This window comes from Mytilus californianus, unplaced genomic scaffold, assembly GCF_021869535.1.
Source record: "Mytilus californianus isolate M0D057914Y unplaced genomic scaffold, xbMytCali1.0.p SCAF_12, whole genome shotgun sequence".
Classification (NCBI taxonomy): domain Eukaryota; kingdom Metazoa; phylum Mollusca; class Bivalvia; order Mytilida; family Mytilidae; genus Mytilus; species Mytilus californianus.
The window spans coordinates 6,371,297-6,384,441 of NW_026262604.1; the positions used below are offsets into that span (position 1 = coordinate 6,371,297).

The window sequence follows — 13,145 nt, forward strand, 5'->3', positions numbered from 1 at the left end:
ACAGTGAGCCAGTTTAGAATAATGTTTTGATCAGGTTTTTCATTTTGATCTAAGCATAAGGAACCATAAATAGGATTGTTAAGTTGATAATCTAAAGATTTTGCTATTTTCTAGGATGCTATTTAAAATTTGAGGGGAGAACACTGCTCAGCAGTATAAATGTATTCCTGATCATCTTCTGTTTGTGGGTTTCTACATCAATTTCATGTACTAATTCAGAGCCAGTTTTATGTCATTTTTGCATTTTGTTTTATTAGCTTACTTTTCAAATTTTTATACGACGGCAAAATAAAAATCAGAATGGAAATGGGGAATATGTCAAAAATTTGCTTTTGAGTAATGCAATCATGTCGCTGTTGTTGTCCGAAGACACATTTGGTTTCCGGACAATAACTTTAGTTTAAGTAAAAGTAAATGGATCTCTATGACAATGTATGAAATTGTACCAGAAGGTTCAACTTCAATATATACATAAAAGGAAGGTTAGAATTGATTTTGGGGGATATCATATGGTACCAACAGTTTAGGAGTCAGTGGTCAAAAACAACATTTTTGGGTTGTTTTTTCCATAATTTTTTGGTTTTTTCTCCAAAAATTTACCATTTTTACATTGATTATTTCTCATTTATATATAAATGCAACAAATACCGATATGGCAGGAGATACACACGAAACAGGGTGTGTAAATTATTTTAACGGTAATTTGTGCATTTTTCCTTTGATGTGTACTTCTTGATATTGTCGACGTCAGTATCAGTGAACTGGTCATGATAAAGAAAATATATTGGGTCAGTTCGCAATTGACATGCGTGAGGGCACCGCAAAAGGATCTTCTTTCCCTTTAATTCACAAAATTGCACATGATTTTTTTCGCAGAAACGCACAAGTTATTTCATGAATGAAACACTTGTCATTGTTTGAAACTTTCAGTAATAAAAAGTTAGTTTAGCCTTTTTGAACGATTCACTGATTGTGTGAAAATTTGAACAGAAAATGTACGATAAACCTGATAAAATTGCGTTATCTGCAGAATTATTGATGGCTTTCCTTACTATTCACAAGGAAATATAACTAACAGATCGTCCATGCTATTCCGATCTGAGTTTTTATTCATAGATAGTCTGGCATGGCTGGTGCTGTTCCAAGTTGTCTTCTTTCTCTGCATGTTTCTTGAGAAGTATTTGTTTGACCTGGTCAGTCACTATAAAGTGTTACATTTCATATTTAGACGCAACACAGAACAGTGACCAAAAAGGTACAGCTTTCACATGTATGACATGAGAGAATCTAGAAAAAAAAATAAATGTACACATAAAGTCATAATTTTTCAACATTTTTGTGGGACTATCATATAAAAATAAGGAGATATGTAGTTGGAGACTGCTGCTGAATAGAAATGTTCTGGCTCGCCTGATACCTGTTTTCAAATGAGTCCATATTAAAGTTTGAAGGATCCAAAATTAAAATGTTTGATTTCAACTGACATAAAATTTTTGGTGTTTTTTATATGCTAAATCTACATCTGTGGTTGTATTAGGCTGTGCTTGGCGAAGCATTTTATTACTTTTTTGTTTGTACTTTATTTTATTTTGGTCATGAAAATTAACTTGTAGTTGTGAAGTTGCTTCCATTTTTAAAAGATGATAATTTGATAACTTCGCATGGTGACAACACTGACGTTTTCGTAGATTTACTTTTTTTCGGGAATGCTTCATCTGTTGATATATCCTCATTGTGAATGATTTGTGTATATTTAAATATATTAACAGATGTTGAAAGACATGTATAATGTCAAATCATAACAATACAAATTGTTTAGTCTCAAAGAAAACTTGTAAGATTTCCGCAGTTATTTTTGTTGAATAGGTGCAAATTGGGTACTCGGTGCAATTTAGGAACTGTGACGTTATAGCCATAAGTGTTTATTGTTTTAATAGGTTGAAATGTGCACCTGATAGAAGTATTCAGTAGAGGGAAAATGTTTTGATCAGGTTTAAACTGACGCATAAAATATACAGGCGACTGCGGGAGTCAATTATTTATATTGCATCCAAATAATGTGTCGGAAGCTTGCATTTCAAAGGATGTAGCCCACATATTTCCAAGTAACATGCTCTATACCTATCAAAAGTCATGGTATTATCATGGGTTATCATAACTCCATCTTCCCATAAAATCCTATTTTGGACAATATGGGTGCATACAATACATGTATATATGTACCTATAAATGTATCACTCAGACTCAAGTCTCCCTTTATAGCCGTTTTATGATTAAACTTAGAGAGTGAAAAAAAACAGTCTCCATCTTCTGGGACTGTTTAAGGTTGATAGTCTATGTGTCATAATTAATGACAAGATTTGTTGAGAGTTTGTCAAAGGAAGTACAGTCTATACAGATAGTGAATTTGAATATATATATTTTTTTTTTAAACTTTTGTTAAGTTTTCACCTGCATTTGTCTGTGAGCTACAGGAATAACCGCGATCACATTCAACAGTATAACCAACTTCATTATCACTGTAACTTGATATGGGAAATTCTGTAGCAGATGGATAATAGTAGTCATGGTCAACCAGAGGCAGAGCAACGGATGCTCCGGCTACGTTTCTCCCGAAATTTATTGCTTGCAGAGGGTTTTTCTGTGTTCCCAATGGCTGGACGGAACTTTTACACTACAAATGTTATCATAAATTATGATATTGTAACTTTTAAATGAAGTACCTGTGGTTATTTAGGAAATTTGTCACTGATAATGGAAAGATGAAATTCGAAGCAGACGATGAAACATGGCGTAAGATGTTGTTGTCCAAACTTCGGTTATTTCCGTGGTACAATAAAATTTAAATAAACTACACAAGTTACTAAAACTTCTAAATTCTGGTTTTTGTAAACAAATAAAAATTCATGTCGTATTTAACATCGAATTTATTCCGTTTTGTCCCGTTTTTTCAAGATCGCGATTAACGAGAATCTGGCAGCCATTAAAAATATAAGGGTTAAACTAATGTCCTGACAATGTCCTGACTGATATTCCAATGCTAATTTCGTTTTCATTATTTGAAGAATTGACTTTATATTTGGAGCCAAGCAGGAATACAATATTTTTTTAATAAATATAAGGAAAACAAAGAAAAAAATATTTTTTAAGAGTTAGATAACTTGACTTGATCGACTTCGAAATTTAAAAAAAAAAATCGTACGAGATTTAACGAGAGTGACGAAACTTTTTAGATTGATCATGTAGAGAGAGTTATCGTTCTTTATTCCAATTCGATGCTTCTACCATAAGTGCCAGCTAAAGCTGGCATATAAATATCGTTCAATGCTGCTATATATATATATATATATATATATATATATATATACACACGTACACAATTCACCTAACCTTCAGTTTTCAGTTCTTTAATTGTAAATCACAATATGTTTTTATTTTCAGGACAATGGCACACATAAAATGCATCACAAATAAATATAGCAGTTAGATCCGTTTTTTAATATGCGTGATGCTGTATATAAGCCTACTAAATTTTTTTATTTTACTTTTGTATTATTTATATCCAATACTAAAAAAATATGTATCTTAACAAAAATTCGGTGCAAAGTTCAAATAGCTACACAATTTGAAACTTTATAGAACAACATACATAATCAACTCAATATATATATATTAACTGGCATTTCCCATCATGATTTCCTTGAATGAGGTTGCTACTTACAATTAAGATATTAAATCATGAGTTCCAAGTGGTGAAGATCAAAGCATCCTTTCGAAAATTTTAAGATCGCTATCACGAGTTGGTTGACTGACTGTTTCACAATTGACGACGAACATGTTCCATAGACCACAATTCCGTCCTCTTTTCCTCGAATTTGACCTACCGAATTAGACTTATCACCGAGTTTTCATTTACATGAGAAACACGACGGGTGCCACATGAGAAACAGGATATGTTTACCCTTCTAGAGCACCTGAGATCATCCCCGGTTTTAGGTGGAGTTCGTATTACCTAGTTTTTAGTTTTCTGTGTTGTCTTTTATGTACTGTTGTTTGTCTTTTCGTCGTTTTTCGTCTTTTGAAATGGCATTGTCAGTTTGTTTTCAACTGATAAGTTTGAATATCCCTTTGGTATCTTTCGCCTCTCTTTTAAAGTTTGATTTAGTTTTTCCATGTTGATTTGGAATCTAATGGTCCTTTGTTTTATAGGAAAATGTCCAAACCAGTTACTTTAGAATATGTTTAAACATGTTAAATGGAAATGTTGGGTAAACCAGTCAATCGACAAAAAAATCAATACTTTATAAAAATAGTGAAAAAGCAAGTTTTTGAATGGTTTTACACTAGTAATTTTTGGGGCACTTTATAACTTGCTGTTCGGTGTGATCCAAGGCTCCGTGTTGTAGACCGTACTTTGACCTATAATGATTTACTTTTATAAATTTTAACTTGGATGGAGGGTTGTCTCATTGGCACTCATAACACATCTTCTTATATCTATTTAATCATTATTTTCACTTCATATACTTTATACACCATTTTACGGGAAAATTTTGTTAACTGGTCAGAAAATTAAGGAAGTGAATATGGATTGTTGAATTTATGTTTGAGTTATAAAGTAGAATTCATTTATTCATATAGATATTTCTTGGAATGTGGAAGGCCAAAAGTGGAATTATTTGCTTATAAAGATGGGGGTTTACATCTTAATTGTGAAGGTACAAGGCAGTTGGGTTTATATTTTAAAAGAAGGGTTGCTCATTTAATTTAGATTATGTTAACTTGACATGTGAGATGACTTTCTCATGTGGACTTAAAGGATTAGATATGGTTAAACTTCTTTTCTGCCATATTCTTCCTTTAATTCTTTTCAGTTTATGGTTGATATTACTTCTTCCATACTAAAATTGGTATTGCTTGAATTTTCTATTTGGTTATAATGTCCTATATGTAGTGGCATTCTAATTTTTTTTTATTATTTGTATGATTTTGTGATGTTTATTTATATTATGTACTAATATTTTTAATTTCATATTGCAGGTAAGGGACTCTTTTCAGTGAGTATTATTCACACTGTTTGGTGCTGTTCTTTTCATATGAGATATTGTTTCTTGTATGGAGAAAAGTTTAAGTTCATGGTTGATATTGTTTCTTCCTTGCTTGCTTTATTTATTTAGTTTTTGATTGATATTATTTCTTGCATGCTAGATTTGCAAGCTTATATTAATTTTTAAATTTGTTTAAATCTTTGTTCAACACAGTTGTTTGTTTTTTGGCGGCCGTTGGCTTCGCGGCTAGCTCGAATGTATATTCGATCTGTTTGGCTTATTATATTTAATTATTTCAAATGGCTTGTCGTTAATTTGCTGTTTGACAATTTTGATGTTACTGTCCGTTTACAGTAGATTCCTTATCCTGTGCTGTGAAATATATTTGTTCGTCTTGTTTATATTGTGTCGTAATAAAATTGAGAAACTTTGATTTCTTATATGAGAAGCCTGGTAATTGTGAAATTTTTGAGTTTTATAAAAATTGATAATTACCACGTGGATCACTGTTTACATCTTACTCGGAAGAAATTATTCCGAGTATTCTTTATTTTGATTGGCTAACTTGTTACCTGGATATAGGACACTCATATATATACCTTTGTTTCGGGATTCGCGGTACATTTACCGACCGTGCGAGGGATGTATATTCAGTTAAGGTCGCTAAACACTACCATTTGTTGTCGCGGTACATTTGAAATTTATCGTTGAAATTATTTACCCTCCCACCCGCCGCATACAACTGTGTTTGTTATTATTAATTTTTGTTTCTATGTATTTATTTAAAAATTAGTGCTTATTTTACTGTGGCTAGCTCAAATGTATATTCGATCTGTTTGGCTTATTATATTTAATTATTTCAAATGGCTTGTTGCTAATTTGCTGTTTGACAATTTTGATGTTACTGTCCGTTTACAGTAGATTCTTTATCCTGTGCTGTGAAATATATTTGTTTGTCTTGTTTATATTGTGCCGTAATAAAATTGAGTAACTTTGATTTCTTTTATGAGAAGCCTAATTCGTCTCATTTTGTGTACTGTTATCACCTTATGGTGAACTGAGCCACTTCGAATATTGTCTCTATCAAGAACAATAAATTGCACATTTACTAAAGAAAACTATATTGTTTACCTTGTGCTCCATAGGTATCTTTTTTTTTTTAAATATTATCGCCCTTTAACGGATAAATATAGAGTGTGTGAAAATCCCAGCCAGGTAACAGGTAACAGGTAGCAACATTGCAAAATAAAGAAGGTAACCGTAATATTTTTCTTGATGTTTGTCATTTATATTTGATGCATAAATATCTTTGTTAACAAATTGTCATAACAAAATAGAAAAATGAAATAATCATAGAGTATTAGAGAAACAATTATTTAAATATCAGTCAAAAAATTACATCAATACACGTCTCTGCTATTATTTAACAGCACACAAAGTTAAATGTAACATGCTTATTTTAATGATTGCATGGTTGAACACAGTTCCGTATTTATATACATTATAAAATTCAGTTGGTCGAGCATTGTGTAGTGTGTTCCTACTAAGGTGTTTTTAGAGTAAAAATGAAAGCACTTTATCAGGTCGTTCCGGCCCTAAACCAATCCGGCCCAAAGTCGATCCGTCCCAAGTCGTTTCGTCCCATGCCGATCCGGTCCCATGGTAATATAATGAATAATTGTTGTTATCATCGGAGAATTAGGTGACATATTCGATTCTATGTAAATGTTATTTGAAAAGTATCGATGACAAATGACAGCAGGTTAGTGAAGTCTGGGACTATTATAATTATACTAAGTAACTAACTAACTAACTAACTAACTAATTCTATTCAGTATAAAATCCAGTACAAAAGGATCATCGCTGAAATACATGAAAACATAGAAAAACAAAAAGTATAATCAATGGGATATATCCAGTGAACGAAAACAAAAGAAAATTCACTCTTATGATATAGTCGAGAAAGTCAATAATAAAACAATACCTGTGACGATACTGATCAAAAGTTATTTCTAAATAATAAATACATTTTAAAGAAATTATTTGTTAAACTGTGTTATTAGAAATATACTTGAAAATACACGATGTGTTATGTTCAGTATTTATCGAGATAATTGCTTTTAAAGCTTGTGAATCTGAAATTAAAAAACTGCCAATCTGTGCTGCATATTGATAAAAAAAATTGCAAAAAAAATCATGTACATACAAAATCGAAAGATCTTTCGGTTCACCAATTTTCGGAGTGTTCCAAAAAGTCTTTAGCATGTTACAATTTCCCTAAGTATGCTTATTTTTTCACACCTAAGTTATCGAGCACACCGGTCTACTCTTGTCACATGTACATTCAAAAGAGACATATTGTCTTTTCGTGAATATGAAAAATTTAGTATAATAGTCCTAGGTGAAGTATGCCTGATATTGGAGGAACATTCAGATAATTAATTTTAAATCTATACTAAAGGGAGTATGATTGGCACTATTTGTAAAGCAGCATCAGCATGTTAATATGAAATTATTTTCCATGATAACTTGGAATATCATGGGATAAATAGTTTTTACTTAATTTAAAATCAATTTGAGAAGTTTTTAAAACTTCAAATAAAACAAAGTTTGTATGCATCAGCTTTGGATCGGCTTGTACAGTTGTCAGTGTATGTAACTATTTGTTATTATACAGGATGAAATACTTGTTATGATTATTATGATCATAGTCAATTCGCTTGATTCCAATCGTTATCTTTCCGTTAAAATGTTTGGTTTAAGGATGTACTTAGGTGAGGTTTAGGAATTTGTGTCAGATGTTCGGACTCCTTGGTTTTTTTCCTTTAATACAGGGTAAAATATTTTGCCCCATAACACCCATTTTTTCTTTTTATATAAGACTTCAATAGCTCATAAAAGGTCATTTGCCAAAATTTAAGCAGATTCTAGATCTCTTTTCTTTTGATTTGAGACCCAAATAATACCAATGCAAATATAAGGTAAAAGTCCGAGTCAGCCTTTTCCCGCCATTTTTAAATATCTCGAAAAGGAGCTCCATAACCTATCAATATTTTTAGCTTATTTTGTACCTTAACTAATGCTCTTCCGACTTATAGTATCAATTTTAAATTCTAGATTTTTTTAATTTCACCTAAGTACATCCTTAGGGTGACGTTATTTGACGTCATTTGTGCGTTTGTTGGGCATTAAATCTACGTCGGTACGTTGAGCTAAGGGATAAATATTCTAATGGGGATAGCTTCCTGATCACTTCGTCAATAACTGTTTCTAAATGATAAAATTAATATATTTCTTCAGGCAGGGTCGGATTATGTACATAAGAATAAAGACGGGTGTTGGAAAAATGTCATGCAATCACAATATTACTTTATCAGTTCAAAGATCAAGGAATCCAGTTAGCTCATAAAACGTTTAAATGACGTGATAAATCAGAGTAAAGTAAAAGTGTATTTCTGGTAATGGAAATGATATGGATCAAACGTATTGAAAACAATGCTAATAACTGCCGATTAAAAAGTGTCTCTGTATATAATATATCATTTACCACTGTGGACATTAAACTTGGAACTGATAGTAAATAGCACAAGTATATCTATTATATTTGTGATCGTATAAGGGAGCTACCATTTGATATTTATCGGGGGAGAATGAAAAATTTTGTCCTGCATTTTTTTTTTTATTTGTAATCTGTCCTGCATTTTTATTTTTCACTCTATTCGGTCCTGCCTTTTTTTTTTAGTTTATCCTGACTTTTTTTTACATAAATTGTCATCCTGCCTTTTTTTTTTTTTTGCAAAGTGTCTCATCCTGCTTTTTTTTTTTTTATTTTACTCAAAACTCCTGTCCTGCCTATTTTTTTTCAAATTTCATCCTAGCCCCCCCCCTAAAAATCAAATGATAGCTCCCTACTACAGAAAAAACACGAAAATAATTGATATTAATAGAAAATAAAAAAAAACGGATTTTGAAAAAAAGAGGAAGGGCTAATAAAAGTAGAGTCCTGTGATAATCATAGGTCGTGACATGGGTGAATTAATAAAGTAAATAAATACATAATTATATATTTTTCAGCCTACCAGAACACCAATGTCCAGAAAAATTTCCTTTTTTCTGACTCTATACACATAAAGTAAATCATTTCTAAGATTAACTGCGTACAGAAGAAATAGAGATATCCATTAGTAGACAAACAAACAAAGAACTACATTAGAGACTATGTCTAATACCGAAGTTAAAACTTCTACGATTATCTTCCTTAATCAGACTAATTGCCATGCACCACAGGACCACACAAGATGTCAAACTAAGAAACAAATGTTTTGCGATAAAGATTGGAGTTGTAATTCAGATCTAGAGAAACAAATAAGAACACATACAGAGATTAAACTTTTTAAATTTAATGAAGATAGAACAGCAGATAGCGATTCAATAAATGCCAAATTGCAAGGACATATGAGAATACAAACATCTGATAGACCTTTTATATGTGGTGTGTGTGATAAAACTTTTTGTCGAGAACCTTATTTACTAATACACATGAGAATACACACTGGTGATAAACCTTATAAATGTGATATATGTTGTGAAGAGTTCAGTACAAAAGGCATCTTAAAAACCCACCTGAGAACACATACCATGGAAAAACGTTATAAATGTAACGTATGTGGTAAAGGAGTTAGTGGTAGTTTAAAGGCTCACATGAGAACGCATACTGGTGTAAAACCTTATAAATGTGATGTATGTTACAAAGGGTGTAATACTAGTGGAAGCTTAACTATACACATGAGAACACATACAGGTGATAAACCTTATAAATGTGATGTATGTTGTAGACGGTTTAATAATAAATCGAGCTTAAATAAACACATAAGAACACATGATGGATATAAACAATTTAAATGTGGTGTATGTGGTAAAGAATTCAGTAGGAGTGGTGGTTTACAGTTACACATAAAGAGAACACACACTGGAAAGAATAGAAAGAAACCTTTTGAATGTGATGTATGTGGTAAAGGTTTTAAAGGTAGAGAGAACTTGACTACACACATGAGAATACATACTGGTGATAAACCATATGAATGTGATGTATGTTGTAAATCGTTTTATCATAAATGGAGCTTTAATAAACACGTAAAATTACATACTGTTGATAAACCTTATAAATGTGATGTATGTTTTCAAGGGTTTAATCATATTGTAAACTTAAAGAACCACATTGGGAGAACACATACTGAAAATAAACCTTATAAATGTGATGTATGTGGTAAGGAATTTAGTCTAAATAGCGGGTTAAAGGCACACATGAGAACGCATACTGGTGGTAAACCTTATAAATGTGATGTTTGCTGTAAAGGGTTCAATCAAAGAGGTAACTTAACAACACATATGATAACACATACTAGTGATAAACCTTATAAATGTGATATTTGTGAGACAGGATTCAATCAAAGAGGCAACTTAGCTACACACATGAAGAAACATACTGATATCAAATGTGAAGTTTGTGGACTAATATTCATGTCTCATCAACACTTACAGAACCACATGACAACACACACTTGACTGAATGGACAGAAAACATTCACTGCATGTGATCTGGACACAGTAATCTGGTTGTGTTAGGGATGAGCAGCTGAGACATCTAGAACCACTCCGTTTTTAAACGACCGCAAAAAAAATTTTGTGGTCGTATATATTGGTATGACGTTGGCGTCGTCGTCGTCGTCGTCGTCCGAAGACACATTGGTTTTCGCACTCTAACTTTAGTTTAAGTGAATGGATCTCTATGAAATTTTACCATAAGGTTCAATACCACAAAAGGATAGTTGGGATTGATTTTGGGGGTTATGGTACCAACAGATAAGGAATTAGGGGCCCAAAAGGGGCAAAAAATAAGCATTTTTGTAACTTCCAGACATAACTTGTGTATTAGTGTATGGATCTCTCTGACATTGTACCACAAGGTTCCATATCACAAAGGGAACGCTGGGATTGATTTTGGGGTAATTGCCTCAAAATTTTAGGAATAAGGGGCCAAAAAAAGGGGCAAAAAACAAGCATTTTTCTTGTTTCAGGACAATAACTTGTGTGTAAGTGTATGGATCTTTCTGAAATTGAACTACAAGGTTCCATATCACAAAGGGAAAGCTGGAATTGAGTTTGGGGGTAATTGCCAAAAATGTTTAGGAATTTGGGGCCAAAAAGGGCTAACAATAAGCATTTTTCATGTTTCCAGACATTAACTTGTGTTCAAGTGTATGGATCTCTCTGAAATTGTACTGCAAGATACCATACCACAAAGGGAAGGCTGGGATTGATTTTGGGGGTAATTGCCTCAAAATTGTATGGAATTAGGGGCCAAAAAGGGGCAAAAAATAAGCATTTTTCTAATTTCAGGACAATAACTTGTGTTCAAGTGTATGGATCTCTCTGAATTTGTACTGCAAGGTACCATACCACAAAGGGAAGGCTGGGATTGAGTTTGGGGGTGATGAATCATAAGGGGGTTCAAAAACTTTGGGGGAGGGATTTTTTTTTCCTTTTTTTCCTTTTTTTTTCTTTAAAATTTTCCATTTTAAATTGGTTATTTCTGATTTATATATTAAAGCAAATAATAATGATATGGTTTGAATAGGTAAATTAAAAATTTTTAAGTTCTTAGACCACATTCATTCTGTGTCAGAAACCTATGCTGTGTCAAATATTTAATCACAATCCAAATTCAGTGCTGTATCAAGCTTGAATGTTGTGTCCATTCTTGCCCCAACTGTTCAGGGTTCGACCTCTGCGGTCGTATCAAGCTGCGCCCAGCGGAGCATTTTATTATATTTATTTTGAATATTGAAAAATACTTATACCTTATCATATATTTTTAACAAAAATAAGATCTATGTACATGTAACTATGTATTACGCTATTTCATAGAGTTAAAATAGACTCGACAAACATTTATTGAGCTGCATTTTCGACTGTAGTTTTAGCCGTTCTTTGAATCACATCTTTGATAAATAATAACATCTGATTTAGCAGTTTCAAGATTCTTTGTACTTATGATATTAAAAATCAGCAACTTTATTATATATTTCATCTAGATTTTACACCCTTAATATATATATATTATATATGAAGTTTGAAATGGTGAGACATTTCAGTCGCTAATCCCTATTAGGGAGCTACCATTTGATTTTTATGGGGGGGCTAGGATGAAAAATTTTGTCCTGCTTTTTTTTTAGTTGTAATCTCTGTCCTGCCTTTTCATTTTTCACTCTATTCGGTCCTGCCTTTTTTTATTAGTTTATCCTGACTTTTTTTTACATAAATTGTCATCCTGCCTTTTTATTTTGCCAAGTTGCTCATCCTGCCTTTTTTTCACTCAAAACTCCTGTCGGTCCTGCCTTTTTTTCAAATTTCATCCTAGCCCACCATAAAAATCAAATGGTAGCGCCCTTACTCCGTACATAGAAAGTGGTCGACCTACAGTTAAACCTATTTTTTGTTATTTCCAGCTTCCCATTGACTAAGTCTATATACAGTTCTGATGGTGAAACGGAGAACACAATAATAATATTTTGCTGACTTATTTCAAATGATTTAATATTTTTCAACATTATTTGTTTTGCCTAGTTCGTGTTTGTCAAGGTTTTGCATAAAATGAATATTAATTCTTTGTAGTGGTTATAATTCATTTAAACAACTAGTTTGCACTTTCATAACTATTAAGCAACTAACAATCAATCAATCATAATATTGAATTGATCTAGTGTATTACATGTCATTATATGGCCTCATATAATAGACAGGTGGAAGTTAATGAATCCACATGAGTTGTAGTGTATTTTAAATCTAATTCACATGAGTTTTAGTGTATTTTAAATTCTAATCCACATGAGTTGTAGTGTATTTCAAATTCTAATCCACATGAGTTATGGTGTATTTCAACCTGTATCTACATGAGTTGTAGTGTATTTTTAATTTGAATCAACATGAGTTGTAATGTATTTTAAAATTGAATCCACATGAGTTGTAGTATATTTTAAAATTACATCCACATGAGATGTAGTGTATTTTTTAATTTAATCCACATGAGTTGTAGTG

General features: G+C 32.0%; 1 protein-coding gene across 2 annotated transcripts in view; it reads left to right on the forward strand.

Moving 5' to 3' along the window:
• The first annotated feature begins 6,254 nt into the window (after positions 1–6,254).
• The window catches only part of LOC127721268 (zinc finger protein 227-like), a 171,121-nt gene continuing 164,230 nt past the window's right edge, over positions 6,255–13,145 (forward strand). The window contains exons 1-2 of one of the 2 annotated variants that reach the window (XR_007991097.1): positions 6,255–6,302; positions 9,123–10,854. Coding sequence is in view for 1 of the 2 variants with exons in the window: in XM_052227947.1 (XP_052083907.1) it covers positions 9,267–10,613 (1,347 nt within the window). In the remaining variant the exon portion in view is untranslated. Of the gene's footprint in view, positions 6,303–9,122; positions 12,126–13,145 lie in introns of those variants that run through there. The other variant, XM_052227947.1, reaches the window with a different exon arrangement.